Source organism: Hyperoodon ampullatus (assembly GCF_949752795.1).
Source record: "Hyperoodon ampullatus genome assembly, chromosome: 1".
Taxonomy (NCBI): domain Eukaryota; kingdom Metazoa; phylum Chordata; class Mammalia; order Artiodactyla; family Ziphiidae; genus Hyperoodon; species Hyperoodon ampullatus.
Window position 1 is genome coordinate 51,433,827 of NC_136914.1, and position 27,218 is coordinate 51,461,044.

The window sequence follows — 27,218 nt, forward strand, 5'->3', positions numbered from 1 at the left end:
TTGTAGGTTATGTAGGGGCATGTATGAGATTCAGCATTTCTGCAGCTAATATATTGAGAGAATGCCTCTTAGGGCAGAATACCTATTAATAAATATTTGATGTTTCTAGTGTTTCTCTGTGGGAAATCTTGCCATAAGGACTAACTTGATGAGAATGCAAGAATGCATGTATGAGAAGCTGTCAAGGAGCTCAGTACACAGTGGGCTTCTCTTTTGGGGAAAGTGAAACAGTTACTTGACTGTATTAAGATACCTTAACTTTAGAAGTAATCTCGCATCTCTATCCATATTGGTAGCCTGGTTTTATATCTCTTTTAATAGTAAAGGTTTTGTCTGTACAAATTTAAGAGGAATGGCACATTTTTAAAAAACCTTTTACTGAGAGGTAATATTGACTAGAATTTTAAAAGCATAATTTTTGGAGCAGACTTCTTAGGTTTGAATCACAAATCCACTGCTTGCCGATTTTGTAACTTTAGGCAAGTTTCTAACCTTCTGTGCCTCAATTTTGTTGTCTGTAGGGTTTGTTGTGAGAGTTTATAGATGTGTATAAAGCTTTTAGAACACTGTTTGTCATACAGTGCCTGTTAAGTGTTAAATGTGGTGATGGTGGTAGTAGTGATGATGCTAATGTTGTGACCTTGGGCAAGTTAGTTAATCTCAATTTCCTTAGCTGTAAAAATGGAGCTAACAGTAATATGTAAAATGCTTTAAATATTGCCTGACAAATAACAGCATATTAAATATTACCTATTATTATTTTCATCAACATCTTTATCATCATTATTTTGAATCTTTATAACTAGGGAATGTGGTTTATTTTCTAAGGCCTTAAATCACATGACTTGTACCTTCTGGCTGCATAAATCTTATTCCAGCAGTGTACGTCAAATATGGGCTAGTGGATGTGGTTTTGATAGTTTTCCTTATGTTTAACTGCCTCCTAGAATAGGGGAGAGGTACTTCATCATTTAGTAAATTAATATAAATGTTCATTTTTGAAGTATAGTTTACTAGGAAATAATCATGTTTTGCTTATCTCTGGAATAAGTTAATGACTTTCTTTAAATAATTAGAATCTTTATTTTAGGAGCAAATATCAATGCACAGACAGAAGAAACTCAAGAAACTGCCTTGACTTTGGCTTGCTGTGGAGGCTTTCTGGAAGTGGCAGACTTTCTAATTAAGGCAGGAGCTGATATAGAACTAGGGTGTTCTACCCCTTTAATGGAAGCTGCTCAAGAGGGTCATTTGGAGTTAGTTAAATACTTATTAGCTGCAGGTAGGCATTTTTGCATTTGGGAGTTTTTTTACATGATTTATTTAAGTAAAAATATTACAATGCAAATAGCTTTTTTTGATGTATGATGCACTGAATGTGTATAGAAAAATAATGTGATAAATTTTTTAGTGTATTCTGAATGAACAGTTTACCTTATTGCTGTTTGAAATATCTGCAGTTTTAATTTTAAGCAGTAATCTATTTCTAATTTTTTTTCTTTTTTGCTTTTAAAGATGCTGACAATATTCTCTATTTCTAGAAATGGATAAGGCTGTTTTGTCTAATTTGAGGAGATATGGCTTATCTAGAAGAAATTTCAGTATCCACATTTGTGTCTTATGATTCTTTTATTAAGGCTGTGTATCTAACACTACTGCAGGAGCTAATGTTCATGCAACAACAGCAACAGGGGATACAGCACTAACATACGCCTGTGAAAATGGTCATACCGATGTAGCAGATGTCTTACTTCAGGCAGGAGCAGATCTGGTAAGCTATGTCACTTTCTAAATCTTAATATTTAAAGCTAAGACAAGAAATTAATTGAAAGGAGATTATAGACAAAAGGTATTTCTTTACTTCTAATTTTATGTTGGGCTTTTTGCCATTCTTTATCTCATTTAGTCATATTTTTTTCCTATGCTGTTTGGTGTCCATTCTTATTTTCCTTGTTAGCAGGACTATCCAGTCTACTACCCCTTTTCCCCTACAAAAAAGGGAAAATTTTGTGTTTGATATGTTAATAATTAATACAAATTTTCTCTTAAGTTCTTAGCTATTTTTAGAAGCTTTTCTGATTTGTCATAAAAAAGCAAATATGGCTTAGAGGCATTTCACTGTAGTTTAGGAAATAAATTGTACCTATACCATTCAAAGCATTATTAAATAAAGGAGTTAAAAACATAAGTATTCAGTAAATAATATTTTCCCTGAAATAACTTCTTATTTAGTGAGAAGGATGAAATACTAAGGTCATTAAAAAAAAATATTTATTTATTTATTTATTTATTTTGGGCCGCGTTGGGTCTTCGTTGCTGTGCACAGGCTTTCTCTAGTTGCGGCGAGCAGAGGCTTCTCTTGTTGCGGAGCACAGGCTCTAGGTGCGTGGGCTTCAGTAGTTGTGGCACTCAGGCTCAGTAGTTGTGGCACATGGGCTTAGTTGCTCCACGGCATGTGGAGTCTTACCGGACCAGGGCTCGAACCCATGCATTGGCAGGCGGATTCTTAACCACTGCACCACCAGGGAAGTCCCTACTGAGGTCATTTTAAGGTAGATTACAAAGAGGTGTCATAGGGAAAGGACAGACAGTAAAAAAGCTCAGAAGAGATGAAGACGTCATCTGATATGTTATGTTTGGGGCTGGGTAAGGTTTAGAAAGGTAGATACTGCGCTGTTGTTACAAAAGAGATACTCCAGTTGGAAGAAATAGTATGAGTACAGCCTGAGAGGTAGGGAAGAATAAAGCAATTGTGTGTGGGGAAAATAGTCATTCTTCCAGTTTAGCCTGTGAGGGAGTAAGAAAGGTAGGTTTTAGTTAAAACATGAGCACCCGTGTGTTCATGGGGCTGAGATTAATAAGCAAATGTGTTTTCCTGTAGAAGTTCATAGTTGGTGACAGAAACTCACATGCAGGCAGAAACAGGTTCCTCAGTTAACTGGTTTCTTAAACTTTACTTCTCTTTCCTCATTTATGAAAGGAGAGGGTTAAATTAGATTACTATTGTGGCCTCCTTCAGCTCTGTCTGTGTTGGTACAACTCTTGGAGAACTTATGACGAACATTATATTCTAGTTAGTCATGCGCATATTCTTTTTTTTTTTTTTTGCGGTGTGTGGGCCTCTCCCTGTTGTGGCCTCTCCCGCTGCGGAGCACAGGCTCCGGACGCACAGGCCCAGCGGCCATGGCTCACGGGCCCACCCGCTCCGCGGCATGTGGGATCCTCCCGGACCGGGGCACGAACCCATTTCCCCTGCATCGGCAGGCGGACTCTCAACCACTGCACCACCAGGGAAGCCCGCATATTCTTCTTATTAGGTTTTGAGCTTCTTCAGCTTAGGAACTAAATTTCCAGTGTTTACTACAGTGACTGTGAAACATACAGCAATGTAATCTTGCTTAGTTAATTGCAATTAAAACAACTTAGTGTGTGACTTAAGAGAAGAATCATCAGATGTAAGTGTAAAAAATATTGACATATAAAATGCTTTATAAAAGGTGTTTTTTTCTCAAACCTTTATACTGTAAGATCTGAAAATTTTTCCTATGCTGATATTCTGAATTGCAAAAATGCAGCTGGTTCTCCATCCTTTTGAAACCCAGAAATCTCTAGTAATGTCTTATAATTGATGGTATTAAATATCACTAGCCTTGTTATTTTTATGTAAGGTAAAATAGAGATAATGAGAAGCCTGTAAAGGCAGAGAGTGATATACTTAGAGAAATTCATACACGTAGGATACAAATTTATGAAAAGAAAATCACTTGTAGTGGATTAGGATAATGTTGATAATGTTGATTGTTTGGAGAGGGCTGTGCTAGAGTGCCATTCATTTTTCAAGTTCCACAGTCCTTTTTGTAGAGAGAAAGAAAAATTACCCAGATGGATTTAGATGAGGGTGTAACAATCACATGAATATAACCCCAGTTCTTAATTTATCTGTATTTCCATAGAACATGTTTCTAATTTGAGACTGTTTAAATTAAAGAATGTATTCCTTGATTTACTTCAAAGCATGTTATTTAATATATTTAGATTCTGAAATTAGTTCAGTTCTCTTCTTTTTGATTTTCATAAAAAGGAATAATTGTTCATTAGAAATTAAATATCACGTATGTGGTTTTTAAACAGGAGCATGAATCTGAAGGTGGAAGAACTCCTTTAATGAAAGCTGCAAGAGCTGGTCATGTTTGTACCGTTCAGTTCCTAATTAGTAAAGGTAGGTTTGTGTAAGGCAGTAATTTTTTTCCACAGGTATCTATCCCCTGCCCTTGGGTATTAAGAGATTTACAGGTAAAGAACATTTTGGAGGTGTCACGTGGTGGTGGGATGCTACTGAGATTTTTGTGAGTGGGTAGTTGATAAACATCCTGCAACACATAGAACCATTCCAAACTGTGAAGAGTTCTGATACCGAATACCACCCTTGTTAAAAAACATTTCAATACAGAAAAATTTCTCTATGTAAAAAACTTTGAGGGTTTAGATACCTTGAAGTCTTTTCTGTGTATGCAATAATCTATCTCGAAACCTGGATTTTTATGTTGTTTCTGCCACTGATTAATTTGAAGGCAAGTCACTTTTCTTCTTTATATTTCCTTGGGCCTAAGTTTCCTTCTTTGTAAAATATAGAGAGGTGGTCATAAATATAGCACCCCCCAAAAAATCAAAATTGAAATAGAACAAATATGCCAAAAATGCATTTTCATTCATGGTCATTTATTCTACTTTGAATACCAAAATCCTTAATAACAAAGGTAGCCTAAAGTTTGAAATCGTTTGTAGGTAAAGAAAATAAATCAGAAATAACTTAGTGGTCAAAGTATTTTAGGCAATTTGAACACTTCCTTGTGTTATATGTTTATAAATAAGACATAGTATTCTCAAGAATGAAATTATTTTCAGTTATTATCTCCTCTCTTCTTTGGTTAATTTTAATGAATCTGATTCCAGTTTCTTCCTGGTATTTTATTTCCATTTCCCACATGCATAGCACAGTGTTCCAAATCAGGGATGAATTCATATTAAAGGGAAAATATACCAGTTTGCATTCTCAGATATTTCCCAGTGAAAAAAGATTATACTACTATTACTTACTATTTTTTGTTAATTCCTTCCATATTTGGCCCATAGAGGGCAGTGTGGCTTATTTTTTATTGGTTTTTAGTTATCTTTCCCACTGAAGATATTAAAATGTAGATAAAATTTTATATTTTACTTTTTTAAAACAGTGATTATATTAGGAATAATATATACTTTTATCATTATCTTTTAATGGTACATACTGAAACATTTATGGATGAAATTATATCATGTTTGTCTGGGATTTGTTTTAGAATAATTCAAGATGGGAGAGGAGAATGGATGTGGGTATATGTGAAATGATATTGGCCATGTTTATAATCATTGAAGCTGGGTAATGGGTATGTGGGGCTTCATTATACTGTTCTCTCTACTCTTCGATTTTGAAGTTTACCATAATTTAAGAAACAACACTCTATTAACATGATTTTTCACGCCTTGTCTGTTTTAGGAGCAAATGTGAATAGAACCACAGCTAACAATGACCATACTGTACTGTCCCTGGCTTGTGCAGGGGGTCATCTGGCAGTGGTGGAACTACTTTTGGCTCATGGGGCAGATCCTACTCACCGTTTAAAAGTATGTAACTCAAATGTTTCAGGTAGCATTGTGAATTACTCTTCACTCTTGAGCATAACAAATTATTATCTGTAAGTTCCACTTGTATTGGCATTCTAAATGTGTTCATTTTCTTCAGTTTTTAGAGAAAAGTGTTCTTTACTAAACCTAAAACTTTAATGTGTCCGGGGCCTGTTGGCTATATTTTCCTTAATGTTTCTGTAAATTAACTTTAAAAAAAATGTTTTTCCCCTTCCATATTCACTCTTTTAGGATGGCTCGACTATGTTGATAGAAGCAGCAAAAGGTGGTCATACAAGCGTTGTTTGCTATCTTTTGGACTATCCTAATAACTTGCTTTCAGCCCCTCCACCAGATGTCACTCAGTTAACGCCCCCATCCCACGATTTAAATAGGGTAAGCTTCTAAACTAAAGCATTTTATGTTACATCATCTTTTTCCCTTTTTCGGTCATAGTTCAAGATTAAACTAGATTGTTTTTTGTTGTAATATGTAGTTCTTTTTATAGATAACATACTTGATATGGTTAATGAACATCTGGTGTAATATTCAGATTCTAGATTGATATGATTTTGCTTTGCTTTCTTACTGTGGCCAGAATAATCTTTTGATTTCAAAGCTCATTAAAAAAATGTCATGGAGGGAATTCCCTGGCATCCAGTGGTTGGGACTCAACGCTTTCACTGCTGGGTCCCGGGTTCAATCCTTGGTCAGGGAACTAAGATCCCATCCTGCAAGCTGTACGGCATGGCCAGAAAAAAAAAAGTCATGGAAAATAATTTGATACCAACACATTTTAAGTAAATATGGCGCCTGAGATTGTCATATGAAAAAATATTTTGAATGGATCTTTGTAACTTATTCTTCATTTAAAGCAAATTATGTAATGGAAGGTGTAGGAAAAGCAGATATATAATCAGTTTCATTTGTCTTAGGCTCCTCGTGTACCAGTTCAAGCACTGCCCATGGTTGTCCCACCTCAGGAGCCTGACAAACCACCTGCCAATGTTGCCACTACTCTTCCCATTAGGAATAAAGGTCAGTTATACTTCTAAAGACTTAACAAGTTGTCCAAGTAAAAATGATAAGATTGCAAAAAAAAACCAAAAACTGGCCATTTAAAATTATTATTCCACAAAATATGAATTTTACTAGGTCGGCATAATTGAAGATTTTTTTTTTTTTAACAATGAAAAAAGCATGTTATTGGGAGAGAACATAGTTAAGAACACTAATTTGTGCTGCAATCAGAAGTATTAGCAGTGGAAATTCAGATGCTCATCTTTGATGCAATTCTGATTATCCATGATTTCCTCTAATAACTAGTCATTTCTATTCATGTTAAAATGTTAGGCTGCGTATAATTGGGTGACATTTTTGTAAATTACTAAAATTCCTGTAGTGATATGAGGCATAAGATTAATAAGCTAGATCAAAATTAAATTTTATTTTAGAATAACTGGTTTTAATATAGATTTTATATCTGGAATACCTTTTCTCAACCAAGAATTCAAAGTTACTTCAGATATGGTTGTTTGTTGCTCTAGAACTCTGAGGTCCATATTTGATTTGTGGAAGTTACATCATGCATGTTCATAAGTTATGTCCCAAAAGATTACAGCTACCAGTTTGAATCAGTTTTTCCTTTTAGAAAGTTTTACCTGAGGAACCAATGTGTTTTTAATTTTTTGGTTTTTGGCTACCTATATTATTTTACCAACAAGAATACTAAATATTTCCACCAGTTCTTTTCAATCACGACTACCAATCTAGAGCCTTGGCACCTTTTTCAGTTGGTATAGCAAGCAAATGGTTGCTATACCGATAGCCAGATATGTTTATTCACCTGGCTGTCAGAAGATACAGTGGATGTCATAGTTCAGCATCTTTTCTTCCAGGGAAACTGAATCCCAGTTCTCTACTGGCCAGGTAGCTTTGTGAATATGTGAATTTCTTTCTTACCTTTATCAGTCTTGAAGATGGTAGGCCCCAACAAAGACATATATTTTAGTTGGATTTTAATTTCCTGGTACTTCTCAGTGGTTTGAGTACTCTTTGTGTGTATGTGTGTGTGTTTAAAAGGCACAGACTATTAAATGTAGAAAAACCTTGACTTAGAGGTTTAAGTTTTCCCTACATCTTAATAATTTAGCATTATTTTTCTGTTCTTATGATAAGTTTTTACATCTTTATGACCAGATGAGGTATCCATCTACACATAGCCTTAGATTTTACTTTAATTGTACCACTTAGATATCACAAACCTGCATCCCTCTGTTGTCTGATTTTAACCATGTGATATTTTTAAAATTCTGAAATTAATTTCCCAAAGATTACTCTATGCACATAAAATACATACATTTTATATTTATGATAAAGAAGGTGGATTTGTTTTTAACTCCTTAACAGTGCATTTTCACCTTCTATGGATATAATAACTTGGTGCATAACTGTTGGCACTAAACCTCCCAACAGTAACTCTGTAATGAGGATGCCATTCATGTGCACTTCTGAGGGGGTTTCTTTTTCACACAGCTGCTTCTAAACAAAAGTCCAGCAGCCATTTGCCAGCAAACAGCCAGGATGTACAGGGTTACATCACCAATCAGTCTCCAGAGAGCATTGTAGAAGAGGCTCAGGGAAAGTTAACAGAACTGGAACAGAGGATAAAAGAAGCCATAGAAAAGAATGCACAGCTGCAGTCCTTGGAACTGGCTCATGCTGACCAACTTACCAAGGAGAAGATCGAGGAGCTGAACAAAACAAGGGAGGAACAAATTCAGAAGAAACAAAAGATTTTGGAGGAACTACAGAAAGTAGAACGAGAATTACAACTGAAAACTCAGCAACAGCTAAAAAAGCAGTATCTAGAGGTTAAAGCTCAAAGAATTCAACTTCAGCAGCAGCAGCAACAGTCTTGCCAACATCTGGGACTGCTAACTCCTGTTGGGGTTGGAGAACAGCTTTCCGAGGGAGACTATGCACGGTTACAGCAAGTGGATCCCGCTTTGCTTAAAGATGAACCCCAGCAAACTGCTGCTCAGATGGGTTTTGCACCAGTCCAGCCTCTGGCCATGCCTCAAGCTTTGCCTCTGGCGGCAGGTCCCTTGCCTCCAGGGTCCATCGCAAATCTTACAGAACTGCAAGGAGTGATAGTTGGACAGCCAGTACTGGGCCAAGCACAGTTGGCAGGGCTGGGGCAAGGAATTCTGACAGAAACACAACAAGGGTTAATGGTAGCCAGCCCTGCTCAGACCCTCAATGACACGCTGGATGACATCATGGCAGGTGGGTTATATTGTTATGAGCAGGTATCAAATATGATTTGCTTAAGGCGAGTAAGAGTGTGCCAGAATTTTTTGCCGTTACCCAACTTGAGAACTATTTCTGGACTCTTGAACCATGTATATCTTTAGAAATATTAGTTCAATCTCAGACGTTCTCAAATGGATACAGGTCAAATTAAAGATTAGTTTATTCAATGCAAGTGGCTGAAACTTTCTGACTTAGGTGGGTAGGCTGGGAATCCAGGTTTTTCGGTAGTCAGGTTGATGTTTGATTTTTTTGTTTGTTTTTGGTTTTGTTTTTTCTCTTTAAGTTCAGAATACTGATAGAATTTTGGCTTTTTTGCTTCTGTATTCACACCAATAAACCGGGAAATTGATAGAAGTTGAAGTGCAAAACTAGTAGGATATATCAGAAAGCTTATTTGTGAACAGAAATACTTTATATCCTAATGGATCAGACTTCAAACCTGATGGATATAAAAAGAAAACACGTAAATACTTTTACAACAATAATAAAGTACCAAACCAAATAAGGTTTGATTATACTGTATGTCAGTGATTTACCCCCTGTGAATGTTCATGTGTAGTTTCTTTCTAATTGTATTATGAGAAGGTGTGGTCCCTTGATAGTATCATAAATGACATCTTTAAATGGGTAGGCAGAGAAATTTTTTTCCATGTTAATTAGCTTCATTGGCAAAAAGAAATATTTTAGGAGTTGTTTTAATGGTTCTAGTTTTGGGTACTTAGTTTTTGTGAGTTCTGTAACAAAGTAGTAGAATGAGATTTTACAGGATCATAAGCCATTAGAATACTGTACTGAAAAGAATAATTTTCTTCATTTAAAAAAAAAGTAAAGAAAAAAAAACAGAAAAAGAAGGAACAGGGGGAAACAAAGGGAGTAAATAGGTGAATTTTGATAATTTTCATCTGCTCTCTTCCCCCCTTTTAATTTTTTGGTCTGTACTTAAAGGATGATTGAATTTTTTCTAATGTTGAAACTATGTTTAAGTAGCATTATATATTATGATGAGATTATACATAATTTAACTTTAATCTTTTAAAAGAATAAAAGAAAATGAAATTGTATAGTGTTGAGATATTTAGCTAACATTCAGAAACTAAGAAACCAGCTAATGAGACAGATTTTGTACTTAGAAATTGCTCTAAAGTTTCCCAGTCTTCTTTTAGTATCACCTCAACAGTAGTATGTGGAATGAAAGTCTCTGCTAATCTTAGAGGGTACAGTAACTACATCGGAAAAAATGCTATTAATTGTTAGTAAGAACTATAAAGCTTCTTATATTAAGAAGTATACATTTTTCCTATAGATTTGAAAGTTACTACTAATCACCATTAGTGCGTTATAATAATTGGGAATGTAATTTTAAAAACAGTATATATCTTATGAAAATTGAAGCACAGTAGCTCCAAATGCCAAATTTGATATTTTCATGGCCATTAATCTAGATCATAATAGTGTTCTTTATATTATGTCAATTGAACTACCAAAGAATGTGTAGAATTAAGCGTTATTTATTCACTTAAATGAAGAATGGACATTCCATACCAATGAATATTTAAAAATTTTTGATATGCTATCAGAGTTTACCTGATGTTCTTGGGCGTAGTTATCAATAATGATTTGCCAGTTGTATAATTTTTTTGCTGATCAGAATTATTGGAGGTTTGTAAAGTAGTCTTTCTGTTGATTTGTTTACCAAACGAAAACAATTAAATTCTCCCTATGTGTTCCAGGTGTTTTCATATAAAATTATTTTTTAAAGCTTATAACTTCTTAGGAAATATGACAGATACTTGTCATATTATAAAAATACTTTACCTGTTTATTCTCATTTATATGGGGAGAGGAGAGATGGCCAGAAGAAAGAACAGGATTAAAAACATCCAGCTACCTCCCTGCAACCCATTCCTGCATCATGCATGTGCACGTGCACAAACATACACATATACACTCACTTCCATAGCCTTTAAACTTCTTCTATGGTAGTACTTGTTATTTCAGTTGACTAATGACCATTTCCATTTCTTTCTTTGGGTTTCTTCATATCTTAAACTTCATTAGGCTCAGTCTTCCTTCTCTCCTTCAGCATAATGTCTGTTCTTTATTCCTTAGTCCCCATTTATTAGACTGCTTTTATAAGATTCAGTCTCTTTTTCTCTAGTACTTGGCTGGTCAGAATCTTCTATTTTCCTTGGTTTCTATACTAGCCAAAGCAAAATCAGTTCCCTATTTAACCAGTCTTAACAACTGGCCTTTGCTGTGCTGTCAAGTTCCCTCTTTCCTTACCTGATGTTAAAACTTCTTTGAGCATCTGGTTTTCCCTCTCTGAAATCTAACCCTAAAATGAAGTTCCACATGTAAAGATCTGGTCTGTACCATGGTTTCTTCAGGTGCCTACATATTTATAATTGTTACTTTTAATTGTAGAGAATGGATGAGTGACAGGCAGCTATTTAGTTTTAGTAAACCAATTTCATAGGTACCCCAAGGGAATTAAAAGAGGGAATTGATTTTTCCTATCTCCTTCTAGAAGAGGTGATAAGAACAACCAGTTTAACCAAAAATAAGAAAACTAATATGTTCTTTAAAAGAACTTATTCAAATTGAAATGTAAATTATAATTTAGTCATTTAACAGTAAAGCTTAGATTTTTTTGTTCAGTATCATGAAATAAAATTCAGTTTTTCGGACAGATTGGTGTTCATTCTGTTTAAGCTAATTTTGTGTTTAGCATTTTCATTTGTGAAAATCAGTCTAATCAGAGGAGAATATGGAACCCATTTTAAGAGCCATAGATTTTATATGGTTTTGAAATTTATATATAGAATGTGTACATTTGAATTGTCTTGATCTTTTTCTTAACATACAAAACTATCAATGTGGAGTAACAATATCAAGGTCATTAGATGATTAACATATTAGTGTTGAATACATGCCCTTTTCTATTGATCTGAATCCCTAAGGATTCAAATAGTGTGTTTTGTTTTGTTTTGTTTTGTTTCCTCCTTTGTTCTTCCTTTGGCTTTTAAGTGGACTTAAAAATGTATAATTATAGAATGTGTGTTGCTATAATGTATAGTGTATGTTTGTGCCTGAACTAAGGATTTCATGTAAAATAGATTTCTTAATTGACAATTGTGTTTATAATTGTTATGATAAGGTCTATTTCAGTTTTGTTCTTGGTAGGAGCATAACCTCTTTTGCCTGGTTTCAGATCCAGTTGTGATTCATGATTGTTTTCTGTCTGATGTAGTTGATAACTACGTTGGTAACATACATCCACACTACTGTTGATCATTCAAAGATTAATGCCCAGACTCTAGTGCTATAGCATTTTTAATAAGGGGGGAAAAGGATTGATGTTCACATGGCAACTCCAGAAGTGAGTTGATGAGGGAATAAAGTACCCTCACCTGCTACCACCTTTGGAATTCTCCCATCTCAAGTACTGACCTAATTAGCCCCTTCTTAATTTGCTTATTTTGGTGAAAATAATATCATGGGAAAATTATACTTAGAAGAACTAACAGTAATCTATATTAGAAGGCTGATTGCATGCATACATCTTTTTCTACCCTAATGTTTTAATTTTGTCGTCCTAAGTCAGTGTGATTGCTAGATTGATTGGTGAGCATTTTATGCCCTTCAGAATAATTCTGTATGTGAGAAACTGTTTCTGTGTGAGGATTAAATTTTTATATATATATACTGTCATACTGAGGGCCACACCCTGTCTGCAGTTAATAAAAGAATAGGAAGTATTTTAAATATTCAATAGCAAATGTCCCCAAACAGTGATATTACTTTCATTAGTTCTAGAAAATAAGGTGTGAAATTGGCAGGTAAAAGACACATTTTCTCCTTCTTAACTTGACTATTTAAACTTTTATTCCTTTTCTGATTAAGAAGATACAATGGATAACCATTTGCATATATATTTAATTTTAATTCATAAAAATATTTTTGTTTTCAGGGTTATTTTGAATTAAGGTTTTGTGATTACATACCATAAGAGGGGAATTTGTTTTTCATATGGTTTATTGTTTAGCAAATGGGTTACTCTCAATATATATTTAAATTTTGGTCTGTTGTCCAGTGTCAGAAATAACCAGGAAAATGAGTTATTAGTGCTATGGCAGTCTACCTGTAGATATTTTGTTTTTAAATATATTTAAATATTTCTGACAACTATTTCTTGCTGTTACCTAACAATGTTTCATCCTCATTAAGTACAGTTATTTTGTTCAACAGCAGTCAGTGGAAGAGCATCTGCAATGTCAAACACTCCTACCCACAGTATCGCTGCTTCCATTTCCCAACCTCAGACTCCAACTCCAAGTCCTATCATCTCTCCTTCAGCCATGCTTCCTATCTACCCTGCCATTGATATTGATGCACAGGTAAGCTCCAAACTCAGGAGTGATAGTTTTTAACTGGAATTATATCATCATTAGAAACATTAATCAGTTATTTAAATCATCTTAGACTGCTTTGTCTCTGGGCAAAGACCTGAGCCACAGGTGTAAATTAGAATCCACATTTAAAGAAATAAAATACCGAATACAGATTATTACTGATAATTATTGTGAAGATCTGGTTTTTGATGTCATCAAGTAATCTTTTTTTCTTAAACTTTAGTTTAAAAAGGGATGTAAAAAGAAAGAACTTATTTAAGACTATGTATTTTCTTCTGAACTTAAATTAGAAGATGTGTTTTAAAATTCATATTGGATTCCATTTATATAGCATATATACTCAGTTGCATTTATATTGTCTTTGAAAATTCTGATCTTGCTGACTGAAATATGTAGTAAGTCTATATGTCTGTTTCTATAACACTGTTAAGTTTAAAAAAACAAGTTTTTTAAAAGAATTAGTTTACCATGAAATGTCAGAGCAAAGTGAGGTTGGAAAAGAGAAGGTAGCTTGTGTTTTGTCCTGAAGAAATGCCAAGCAGCCTAGCTTAGAAGACTGCTGAATGAGGTAAGGGTAGACGGCTTTCTTCAGGACTGAGAAATGTTTGCAGTTTATTTAGTTTTGTGTTTTGATTAATGCCTGATGGAGAGACTAGTGTGAGGGTTGTGGTGTACATTATAAAACTTGCAGTTTTATAAATGATCACTTCTTTATAAGCATCAATTTTAGGGAGGGGGATGGGGAAGAGGGAGAGAGAGAGAGAGAGAGAGTGTGTGTGTGTGTGTGTTTGTATTATTGCATCCTTAAGGGCCTGTACTATTAAGCTATTGAAATAAAGCCTCCTTTTCATTAAGATGTTTCTTGGTAATACTATGAAAAAGGAATTTCATTTCTCTTCTTACTTGCTTCCCTTATTTTATATGAGCTAACTTTTTTTTGAGCACCTAAAATAGTTAGGGGCTTTTTTTAAGGAATAACTTTATTCAATCTTCAGATTACACATATAAGGTAGCTACTCTTAAACACCCATTTTCCTGATGAAGAAACCTAAGCTAAGAGAGAGATTAAGCATTTGGCTTACAATCACTTCATTTAACTAAGAAATGGTGGGGCTGGAGTCAAACTTAGGTTGGTTTGACTTCAAAGGCACCCTTCCATATACCATACTATAGAGCTTCATTTTTAGTCTCATAAAAAAAATTAGACATTCATTTGGTGAACCACAATGGTTTACATTTCATATTGATAGCATTATAGAATTGGATTGAACTTTTTATTGAATTTACATTATTTTCCTCTAATCTGTTTTGCTCTGAGTCTGTTAATGTTTTAACCAGAAGTATATTTTCTAATTTTGTGAGATCAAGAATTGATCTATAAGCAAAAGTAAAACTTCACCAAAATATAAAGGGTTTCTTTTTTTTTTTTTTTTTTTTTTTTTTTTTAATGCTTTAAAATAAAACAGCCACAGGGACTTCCCTGGTGGTCCAGTGGTTAAGACTCTGCACTTTCACTGCAGCAGGGCAGGTTCGATCTCTGGTTGGGGAACTAAGATCCCGCATGCTGCACAGTGCAGCCAAAATTAAATCAATTAATCAATCAGCTACAGAAAAGGTTCCATCAAGTATGATCATGATTTTATTGAATTTGAGATTATAGTGATAATGAAATTTTACCTGACTATACCACTCAACCAACCATAAATTAATTTCTGAGAAGTTACATATAAATACATTTAAAAAGTTAATTTGAACAAACAACGTACATTTTAAATGTAGTAGACATACTTATGTAAAAAGATTTGACTATGGCTCCTTAAAAATCTGCTTCTTTATCTGGTCTTTACATTGAGGCTTTTCAGTTGGGTTAGCCTAATATGAGTTACAATACTTTTCATGGAGTTTACCATAATTGCATAGTTAGAAATTAGAAATTTCCTGTTTTGGAACACATAATACAAAATAATTATTTGGAAATAATTGTTCACCATTTTTTCTTTAACCTTCAGTGTTACTTTTTTTAACTTACTAGTTTTTATGATACCAAGAAGGTACTTAAAGTGATAAATACAAAGATTCTTTTATGCTTAATCCACCTGGAGTTTTTTCTAGATTCTCAATACAAATTCCATGAGATTTTACGTAATGGATATTTTGGTTTATGTGTGACAGTACTGTGCCATTACAGACAGGTGATATGATGAAAAAGTTAATACTAAGATTCTTCCTCTATTTTGAAAGATTAAAAATCCTCTAATAATTGGATCTTTCATTTGTTTATTTTAACAAAACTTAACATGTACATTCTTTTTTTTTTTTTTTTTTTTTTTTTTTTGCGGTACACGGGCCTCTCACTGTTGTGGCCTCTCCCGTTGGGGAGCACAGGCTCCGGATGCGCAGGCTCAGCGGCCATGGCTCACGGGCCCAGCTGCTCCGCGGCATGTGGGATCTTCCCGGACCGGGGCACAAACCCGTGTCCCCTGCATCAGCAGGCGGACCCTCAACCACTGCGCCACCAGGGAAGCCCAACATGTACATTCTTAACTCTTTACAAATACTTACTTCTTTGACTTAATCTCTGTAATAATCCCATGAAGTAGGTACTGTTACTATTACCATTTTACAGGTAAGGAAAGAGGCCTTGCCTAACAGCCAATTTTTTAGCGGAGCCAGCTTTCAGACAAACAAAAAAAAAGACTCTGGGTCTAAAATCTAGAAAATGGGTCTGCCTAGATAGCAAAGGGTCATGTGTGTTTAATCTTTACATCTGTTTAGCATATTTCCTTGGCCATACGGCATATTTACCACAAATCTTAACTTAAGGAAGAACAAAAGAAGTGTGATTTTTTAATGCCTCAGTATGTAAGTCTCTTTTTAAAAATGCTAATGATTCTTGAAAAATGGTCCTTTAGTTGATCATTATAGTAGGGAACTAATATTTTAAACAAGGATTAGCTGGAATCATATGTGTAATTTCTGGCCCTTAAAGCATGCTGACGATAAGAGTTTGCATTCTTTATAACGTTCCTCAAATCTTATGTTCTATAACTAGAAATCACCCTTGGTTTGTGTGCCACAGGCTCTCCACCTCTCATGTAATGGTTGTATTGAATTAAGTTTGTCTGGATACTATCAAAACTTTTAAGATTAATACTACACACTGTGCTGTTACCAAAATTTATTTTAGGAAACATCAATAAATGATAGTTTGAAGTAATTATTTGGGACTGTTTTACTATACATTCTGATAACATAGCTCTAATCTCTATTTTTATTTTGTTTGAGTGGTGTAATAAAACTTATACCTGGGTACTCTAGATATGGAAATTAGGAATCACATATAGATTTTTAAGAACTGTGGTTTTATATGAAACAATAAATCTGGTTGAAGGTTAGAGTTGAATCCCTTGAATTAATTAAATATTTTCTGTATTTTATAGTGTGAACTTTTTATTAACTCTGCTAGCCGAAAGTGAGAAAGAATTAGCTGTTCTCTTCGTAGGTTCTAAAACCTGTGTTCTGGCATGAACTGAACTTGTGTTCCAGTTCTGAACTGCTTGACATTTTATTCTCAAATTTCTAAAGGCTTTCCTTGAACTTGGAGTAACTTATTCTAGCACATCTCAAAAATGAGAAAAATAAATACCTCCTCATGTAATTTTGCCTTTTTTTCCTGTTTTTAATAATTAACATGTATCCATTATCTTTTAAAGAGGTAGATGTTAAATTTAACCTACATATCAAGACTGAAATTGTAGAGTATGTAAAATTATGTTTTACCTTTAATGGTATAAATGTCATTGGTATTTCTCTTTTCTTCTGTTTTTGCAACATGGAAAACAGTTTCACCACGATTTAATGAGAAATTAAGGAGACCAGGAAAAAACTCATTTAACTCATAATAGTAATATGAAATACTCTGCCATTAAAGCATTCTACTTTAAAATGCATGCATTCTACTTGTTTATATGAAGTGTTTTAAATAGGTTATTTACTATCTTACTGATTTTTCTCATTTATCGAATGCCCTAAAGTGCCATCCTTTTTAATCTTATACATGACCCCTAACATGGTTAGAGAATGAGATATTTGGGACTATGGAGGTCTAAAAAATATTCAGCCCTTTAAATCCTAATAGTTTTCAAAGTAATTTATTTAATTACTTTAAATGAAATTAATAGATATACTTCCTTTTTTATAGTTCAGCTATTTTTTTTCACTTATAGCTCATTAAAAGCTGCCTTTTCCTTTAATATTGCATTTGTCTTATGATTCTTGCTTGTTTTTTTATCTTGTAAAATTGAATAGTCATGCTGGTAATTTACAGAATCTTTTTACATTGAATATAATTTTATCATTTTTTATAAGCCTGAATCATCATAACATGTTATGATACAGAATTGTATATTTTATGATATTGTGAGCTAAATGGAAATTTTCTTTAGAATATAAACCTGGAAAGCTCTTAACAAAGCTCTGGCCATCTTTTTCCTTTCCAGGTTTCTCTTAGATATATGACCAAGAATGTGACTTAGTAACCAGTATAATAACATAACTTTACTGTTACTTTGCCTTCTAGAAAGTCATCACCTACATTTCATTTCCTTGATTAGAAATATTCAAAACACCTGTTTTCTTTCATTCAAAACTACCTGTATCTTATCAGTAGTTAATTTTAACCCAAACTCCTACTTCAGTTAAATTGTTTCTTGATATATTGCAAATCAGGATATTTCTTACCATTTTGGGAATGTGTAGTATATATTTGAGGGGGCGGTGATAGTCTCACTTCAGAATCTTTAAATTCTTTCATTATTGTCTTAAAAAGATAGTTGTAAAATATTAATTGCTTTAATTTCACCTTAATGCAGAAATATAGTGAAGTTACCTACTTTTAAGTTGCCCAAGGAATTTCACTAACCTCCCCCTCTTCTTCAGCTTTAAATATCTTTTCCTTCAATTCTCACATTGTTCATATTTCTCTCTTAGTTTCAACCTAAATTTGCCCTGTACAGTAACCTGTGAACTCCTAGTGAGCAGAGACTATATTTACTTATCTTTGTCAGCCCTAGAGTATCTAGCAGAGTACTTTGAATATAAAAGGTGCTTAATAAATGTCAATTGAATTCATGTTTTATAATGTGGAAAAAAAAACAAATTTTACGGATCCTCTAAAATTTTCCATGCTTACCTTTTCCAAATTTTGTTTGTCTTTTCATTCTCTATTACGATTGGCACCAGTTTCCTAAATTACTCTTTAACCCTTAGAAAACTTCTAGAAACCTCATAAACTTCATCATAAAGTTGACTCTTCATCATAAAGATTACTCTTCTACTGATTGTCTATATACACTAACATGGAGAGCGCATAATACAGATAAACTTAGCATTCTGTTCACCTCAGTCAGCTGTGCCTTAGGGCTGCTCTCTGATGTAAGAGGGTAAGCAGCATTTTGTTATCGATGATCTTCTTGGTTTTTTTTACACCAGTCTTTACCAGTTGTTAGCATGTGTGACCATCGGAAGGTTATTTCTCTGACCTTTGTCTCCTTTATGTGAAATCAGACGTAATAATTCCTTCCTTATAAACCTGAAATAAATATAATATTATATAACACAGTAAATATATATTTCATATATGTAATCCTTTGTTTTATTAGTGATAGTCTTTTATCCTATGACCCTTACAGCTACTGTCATTCATTCAACTTAACTATCATTTATTGTTTCCTAGGCAAGACATCACTAATAGGTAGAGAATGCAAACAAAAATAAGACATGTTTATATTACCTTTCAGGAATTTATAGTCCCCTGAGGGTGATAGACACATAATTAATATTAACATAAGGAAGATTGGTGATAAATGCTGTAATAGAGGTGAATATGTAAAAGCAGGAAGATGGCTTAGACAGAGCTATGCAGTAAAAAAAATAATGCAAGACTCATAATTTTACGTTTGCTGGTAGCCACATACTATGATAGAGTGTGACCACTGGTTAAATCTATTATTGGTCACTATCACTGGCATAAATCAGAAGTAAACTGTATATAAACAGTGTCATGTCTCAATTACAATTGTGTTTGTCTTTCAAAATACATTGTATATTATATTTTTTTGTTCCTTTAAATTTTTAGGGGATTTGTTCCTCAAATGCAGTTAAGTTACTTGGAAATAATTTTTTCATTTCAAGACTTGTTTTTCAGCTTTGTTAGATGGGTCCAGAGTAGCTAATTTGGCCTAATGGCTGAGGATTTTTCTTGATATTCTGTGTGTTTTGAGGGTCTTTCTGCTCTGGCTGTGGGAACCAAACTATTCCCAGTTCTGTGTAAGCTCTAGGTATTGTTCAGTCCCTTCTGGCAGTCTTTCCCTGGCCTCCAGTAATTTTTCTTATGCACGTGTGTTGATCAGAGCTCAGCTGAAGACTCAATGGGAGCTCTCTGCAGATCTCTGGAGTACTCTCTGTATGTAGTGCCTTCCTCTCCAGTAGTCTACCCCATGAATTCTAGCCACCTTCACTTCTCCAAACTCTCTTTTTCAACTCAGGGAGAGTGCCAGGCTCTGTTTGGGTACCCTCTTCCTGCACTTTAGCCTGGAAACTCTCCAGGCAATACAATAAGTTAATCGTTTCTGCCCTCAGTGATCACTGTCATATGTTGCCTGTCTAACTGACATCATTTCAAATAGTTTGTCTTTTTTTGTCATTTGGGATGGGAAGATAAATCTTGTCTATGCTACTCCATTTATGGGTAGAAGGGAAAGTGAGTCCACAGTAGTATTTCTTAAAACATGTAATTGAAAATAGCATATGGTTGAAAATTATACTTTTTTTTCTTCTTGCTTGCTTTAAGAATTGCCCATAAAGTTCAAATATTATTTGTAGTTTAAAAAAATCACAAGTTAACCATTAGTGGGAAAAAGAAAAGAGAGTTACTATCCAAATGTTTGATATAGTAGAATGGTATATATGTGTGTGTGTGTGTGTGTGTGTGTGTGTGTGTGCATGTGTGTGTGTGTATTTGGTATATGTACATGTTATGTAATTGATGTTAACATTTTTAATTGTCTAATGAGCTAATCAACAATTTTTTACAGACTGAGAGTAATCATGACACGGCGCTAACACTTGCCTGTGCTGGTGGTCATGAGGAACTGGTACAGACATTGCTAGAGAGAGGAGCTAGTATTGAGCACAGAGACAAGAAAGGTAAGGCCTGCTTTTTGTTAACTTTTCTTCTAAATTATTTGTGTTCTGTGACAAAATACTACTTGTAGCCCTAATTTGATGGACAACAGCACTGTTTCTTTGCTTAACTAAGAAGATCTTTATTTTACTCCAGGTTTTACTCCGCTCATCTTGGCTGCTACAGCTGGTCATGTTGGTGTTGTGGAAATATTGCTGGACAATGGTGCAGACATTGAAGCCCAGTCAGAAAGAACCAAGGACACACCACTATCTTTGGCTTGTTCTGGGGGAAGACAGGAGGTATTATTGTCCCCAGCTGTAATTTTTTTTTTCTCTCTGTTTAACAGATATGCACTTTAATTTATATGATTTTGTGGTAACAGTAGACAGACATTAAGATTTATCACAGTAACTGAGACTATAATCTTTTAGCAAAAGGATAAGAATTAGTGTTAGCATAAACTGTCTTGCCAGAAAAATCATACATTGTTTATTATCCTACTCATCTAAAAGTACGAACTGCCATAGGAATGCCTCTATATTGCATTCAGGCTAAGAGAATGATTAAGACATCCCAAATAAAATCAGCAAGCTCCTGATAAGTGGGGCCTATATTCACTCATCTTTTCCTGTCCCAGAGTACTTAGTGTGAAAGGTACTTAAGCTCAGCCTCTGTTGCTCTCTATGTATAAGATTAGTAGGGAATTAAGAGTGTTCAATTTTTAGTTGTCCTGAGTACTTTTGTCTTTTAATTGTTCCCCAGCCCTTCTCAACTCTGGAGGAAAGGTTCTCGGTTATATTATATGATCTCTTAGTTTCTTTAGGTATAACAGCTGGTGTGCTTAGGTGTAGGCCCAAGAGGTCATAGCTTTGCTCCATTGTGTGTCTTCTTCGGACATTTAATAATCAGTTGGATAACCTCATTCTTCTGGCATTTAATAATTAGTTGGATAACCTCATTTTAAATCAATTTTTTAAGTCCAGTTCTATTCACCAGTCGTGCTGTCTCTATGGATTGGTAACTTCTCAATTAGGGAGTTGTTGAATCTTATATTTAGGAAACACTCTAGGTCATTCCAGGTGAGTTTCCTACTCTCAGCTTAAAAATCTTTTTCTTTTTTATTTCACCATTCTAATTATTTTCTGTATTCCACAGGGGAGGTGATTCTATCAGTCAGAAATGTAAATGTTCTGTTTTTGATATATAATGAAAGTAAAATTTTGACTTAACTGAAATTTTCAATCACTGTGTGGTTTGAAATAATACTTGTCTCATAACATTTTTCAATATTGAATCAAAAAGAAATCAGTTGATTTTCTTCCTTTCAAAGCAATGTTAAAGCCTATAGCCTACTGTAATCTTTATGTATTCTTACTAAAATGTAACAGATGAGGTAATAATAATTATAGAAGTCTTTTAGGATAATAATTTTGCCTATAACACTCTTGCTTTTATTTGGTGTCATTAGAACAGTAAAGTATTTTGAAGTAATTAATAAAATATTAGAAAGTCATTTTACTATAAAATCACAAAATAATTCTTTTATATTGAATGTTTGTTACTTTTGGGGAATAGACCATTCCCTCTGAGAGATAACTAGGGTCAGTTATCTTTGCATAAAGGAATAAAGAAAACTTTAGAAATTTGATTAGGGTTTTCTACTTTATTGCTTAAGGGACTCTTTGTAAAATAAAATAGCCTAATGCCAGTTTGGGGGCTTGTTTTTATGATCTTGTTACATAAGCCAGTTAGTCTTACTGGCTCTAAAAGCAAAAATATGATAGAAAGTCATCTAAAATTAGTCATAGCTTCAGAGAAAGATAAGAATCATATCGCTTATACATGGAATCTTTAAAAAAATACAAATGAACTTATATACAAAACAGAAATAGACCCACACAGAAAACAAACTTATGGTTACCAAAGGGGAAAGGAGTGGGGGAGGGATAAATTAGGAGTTTGGGATTAATATATACACACTGCTGCATATGGAATAGATGACCAACAAGGACCTACTGTATAGCACAGGGAACTATACTCAATATTTTATAAGTAACCTCCAAGGAAAAAGAATCTGAAAAAAAAAAGTATGTATATGTATGTATAATTGAATCACTTTGCTGTACACCTGAAACTAACACAACTTTGTAAATTAATTATACTTCAATAAAAAAAATTTTTAATGAAATTTAAAAAAGAAAATGCTTATGAATGTGAACTTAAAAAAAACAAAAAAAACAACAAAAAATAAAATTGGTCATAGCTTTATTCAAACGAGTAAAGTTTTAGCTGGTAGTAAGGCAAAGCACTATTCATTAACATTTATTTATTTCCCAGTTAGATATATTATTAACAGTAAGAGCAAGGATACGTGCTATGAGCTTAAGCAATCCTTAACTTCCTTATGCCTTATTTGTAAAATGAAGATGAAGGTGCTAGTACCTGTGTCAAAGGGTTGTTTTGTGCATTAAATGGCATAATGGACAAAAGATCTATGAATGGCACTTAAATAAATGCTAAATATTGTCAGCAATCAGGGAATGCAAATTAAGACCCCAGTGAGGTACCACCAACCACATCCACTAGAATGGCTAAAATTATAAACATTGACAATACCAAATTTTGCTGAGGATGTGGAGCAACCAGAACTCCTTGTTGATGAGAGTGTAAACAGTACAACCACTTTAGGAACAGGTTTGGCAATTTCTTAACTAAACATGCACCCAGAAATTCTGCTACTAGGTGGAGCCCATGAGCAATGAAAATATATTTCCACAAGAAATGTTCGTAGCAACTTTATTCAGAATTGCTGAAAACTAGAAACAGTAGAGATGTTTATCAGTAGAAGAGATAAAGCAGCATATTCACATAATGGAATGCTACGCAATACACACAGTTGACTTTCAAACACTCTGTGATTCATTTATATGAAGATCTATGGTAAATGAAACTAATCTTTGGGTAGGATTGACTGAGAAAGAACATGAGTAAATAACATTTAAATTAGGTTTATGCATTTGTTGATACTCAGTGAATATACACTTAAGTTTTGTGCATTTATTGAAAGTTACAAATTTCACCTAAAAAAACCCTAAAAAGCCTAAAAGCAAATAAGAGTTTAGTTCATGGTACACATGCTGATGTGTTTAAGGGAAATTGCAGGTGTCTACAATTTACTTAGAAATGAAATGCATCAAAAAATGATGGACAGACAAATAAATGTGACAAAGTAAGTAGAGGAGAATGTTAATGGTAGAATCTAGGTGATGATTGTATGTAAATTTTTTTCAACTTTTCTGTGTGCTTAAAATTTTTTTATGGTAAAATGTTGGGGGAAGATAAGTGTTAGCTTTATTCCAAAAATGTTTTTAACATTTAGTTTTTGATTTTAAGTTTAAAAAATATTTTAAGGACATTTACATGTATAAATGAAAAAATCTTATTCTATTTTACCACTATGTGGTGGAATAATACAGAAATACTAATTTCCAAAACAGCATTGCACAAGAACACATGAGGTCAAGATCTTTCAATGAAAACACTGTGCCATTTCAACAGATTCCAAAATGGATTTTACTTGAGAAACGATCCCTTTATTGGCCTCTAAGACCTTTTGCTTTCATTTGAGATTGATTTTGTGCAAAGGATGAATGACTTTCCCCTTCTTTTGTTATACAATAAAGCAGAAAAAAAGAGAAATCAGAAATATACACCTTGCAAGTTGTCTCACCATAAGAAGAAAACACATTTTTTCCTTTTCTTTTTCCAGGTGGTGGAGCTGTTGTTAGCTCGAGGGGCAAATAAAGAGCACAGGAATGTTTCTGATTACACACCTCTAAGCCTGGCTGCTTCTGGTGGCTATGTGAACATCATCAAAATATTACTAAATGCAGGAGCTGAGATTAATTCTAGGCAAGTTTTATTCTCTCTCTCCAAGTCCCTTAAGAGTGTTATGTTAAAGAGATTTGTAGAACACTTTTTTTAATACCATATTTAGGAAATGCCTTCATTACAAATTTAGAATTCAAATTTAAGTGTTTAAAACTGTTGACATAGAACTTGAAAAAATTATCAATTACTTTATTTCTTATGATAAACGTAAACACATCTGTCTTATGTTTTTATTAAGCAAGCAAGTATGTACTTTAGAATGGAAAGTTCATTTTAATAATGACTTAATAATTTATCACTTTCAGCCCAAATCATTATGTTGAATGAGATACAGAAAGTATTCTAGTTCTGGGTAGTAAAAGATTTGTAGTGTAGTCTTGGTAATATCGCAAAGATTTAGTAGGGCTGAGAAGAATGATTATTTTAAATAATTCTGCAGAATAAAGAATCTTAAATCCTAAGATAGAATTCTGTATTATCATCTAGTTTTTCTGGGACATTTAAAAAATATATTTTTCCCTTTGTTCTCCCCATACTTCCACCCCCAGAACTGGTAGCAAATTGGGCATTTCTCCTCTGATGTTAGCAGCTATGAATGGGCACACAGCTGCCGTTAAGCTCCTGTTAGACATGGGCTCTGACATAAATGCTCAAATAGAAACCAATCGGAACACTGCCCTTACCTTAGCCTGCTTCCAAGGAAGAACTGAAGTGGTTAGTCTTCTGCTTGATAGAAAAGCAAATGTGGAGCACAGAGCTAAGGTAAGAAAAAGTCTGAGATTTACCCATGGGTTTATTGCTTTGACATTTAAGGTGTACATTAGCAATATGCTAATTATACTTCTAGTACTTTGTAGTAACATTTATCTCTTACATATATATTTAAACAGAAATCATTCTGTATGACTCAGTTAAGCATTAACTCTTGAAAATACCTCAGCAATAGATTTTTATAGGTAATAGTGACATTGGGGTTATCAGCTGAAAACTATGTAGTAGTATGAAAGAGAAGAGAGGGAGCATTTATTAAGTGCCAGTTATATGCCAAGTACATGTGTCTTAACATTTTTACCAACAAATGGACATTAGGTAGAATCATCTGCTTTCAGTAGACCTCACTGTAACTGAGAGAGGTTAGCAGTGTCAGTGCTGAAATTTAGTCGTGAATTTTGTAACAGCTGTACCGTATTGCTCCCCCAGATCATTGTTCTTTAACATTTTAGTACTTTCTGGTCTCTTACATGTTGTTTTTTATTTTTCACTAAACCTAGACTGGCCTCACACCGCTAATGGAAGCTGCCTCTGGTGGATATGCAGAGGTGGGCCGAGTTCTTTTGGATAAAGGTGCTGATGTTAATGCCCCTCCAGTGCCCTCCTCGAGAGATACAGCTTTAACCATAGCAGCAGATAAAGGGCATTATAAATTCTGTGAGCTTCTCATTGGCAGGTATGATGCTACCATACCCTTCATATATGAACATGGTATTACTAGTGATAACTGTTCTCTGTGCAAATTGAACTATTAAAAAATCAAATGTGATTATTTCTATAAACTGCAGTGTATTTTTTTATGTTTTAAACCTATCTCTATTATTTTCCACCCATCCAGAGCTATGCTGCATTGTTTAATATATTTCAGTGCAATCTAGAAATACTTTTCTTCCTTTTTTGTCTGTGTAGACACTTTTAAAGTACTATAATAAGCTATTTGAACATCCAGCTATTGTCATCCATATTCACATCTCCCACACAGTTTTGCAAAGATATCACCTTAAGTCTGTAAGTCTGGCAATAATCTAAGGCTTCATTGTTGATTTTCTTGTTCTTTATGGTAATTAGGGCTTTTAAGAGACAGTTATGGAACTGTTCAAGATATAAGATAGAGTCCAGGATATTTTTTGTTTTTAGTCACTTAGGATTTACTTGCCAGTCTTTCAAAGTTGCTTGTCTGCTAAATTAGATTTCCTGCTTTAACAGTCTGAAAGACTTTTACATGGTGTCCTAACAGTAGTAATTAGTAGTAGCTTCTATCAACTAGTTATTTACCATGAGTCTTATCTACCATGATGCCCACTGAGTGCTAAACCTTCATGTTATTTTAAGTTTCATTCTTTTATGAAGCCACATAATATAAATACATGAATACAAATAATCTGAAAGATATAATCACCTCATAGGATACTGTTTGTGCTCTAGGATGCTGTTTAATATATTATGATATTAACAGGATGTACCATTATTTTTCACTAAAGAAAATTTTACATTTTCTCAGGATTTGAAGCTCAGAATTATGCAGTCATTATTTTTAAAATAAGAAAAGCAATTATTGATATATCGTTAGTTTTGATTCAATGGCTTTTAATTTGATGACTGGAAATTCTTTGTAATGTAATTCTGATAGAGGAATATATTTTAGTCCTATATATTTCAAACAGTTTTTCCCTTTACAAAATATTTTCACAAAATTCATAGTTGATTTTTATTATTATCTGTGTCATTTCATTTAAAAGTGATATTTGTGTCATTCATTTAGGGGTGCTCACATTGACGTACGTAACAAGAAGGGGAACACTCCATTGTGGCTGGCAGCAAATGGTGGACACCTTGATGTGGTTCAGTTACTGGTGCAAGCAGGTGCAGATGTGGATGCAGCTGATAACCGCAAGATAACTCCTCTTATGGCAGCATTTAGAAAGGTAGAAGTCTTTCATCCTCAGTCACTTGGATATTTTTCACTTAGGCTAGGAAGTGCA

At 33.9% G+C, this 27,218-nt stretch overlaps 1 protein-coding gene across 5 annotated transcripts in view; it reads left to right on the plus strand.

The window, feature by feature from the left end:
* ANKRD17 (ankyrin repeat domain 17) overlaps nucleotides 1–27,218 on the plus strand; it is a gene marked incomplete at its 5' end in the record, with an annotated part of 161,996 nt that overhangs the window by 90,953 nt on the left and 43,825 nt on the right. For 2 of the 5 annotated variants that reach the window (XM_079712392.1, XM_079712394.1), the window contains 14 exons: nucleotides 1,091–1,282; nucleotides 1,662–1,771; nucleotides 4,132–4,219; nucleotides 5,534–5,661; nucleotides 5,914–6,057; nucleotides 6,597–6,699; nucleotides 8,197–8,949; nucleotides 13,225–13,373; nucleotides 20,483–20,594; nucleotides 20,728–20,873; nucleotides 24,344–24,486; nucleotides 25,014–25,227; nucleotides 25,737–25,912; nucleotides 26,999–27,161. In XM_079712392.1, the coding sequence (XP_079568518.1) occupies nucleotides 1,091–1,282; nucleotides 1,662–1,771; nucleotides 4,132–4,219; nucleotides 5,534–5,661; nucleotides 5,914–6,057; nucleotides 6,597–6,699; nucleotides 8,197–8,949; nucleotides 13,225–13,373; nucleotides 20,483–20,594; nucleotides 20,728–20,873; nucleotides 24,344–24,486; nucleotides 25,014–25,227; nucleotides 25,737–25,912; nucleotides 26,999–27,161 (2,621 nt within the window). The remainder of the gene's footprint in view (nucleotides 1–1,090; nucleotides 1,283–1,661; nucleotides 1,772–4,131; nucleotides 4,220–5,533; nucleotides 5,662–5,913; nucleotides 6,058–6,596; nucleotides 6,700–8,196; nucleotides 8,950–13,224; nucleotides 13,374–20,482; nucleotides 20,595–20,727; nucleotides 20,874–24,343; nucleotides 24,487–25,013; nucleotides 25,228–25,736; nucleotides 25,913–26,998; nucleotides 27,162–27,218) is intronic. The other 3 variants (XM_079712395.1, XM_079712396.1, XM_079712393.1) reach the window with 2 other exon arrangements.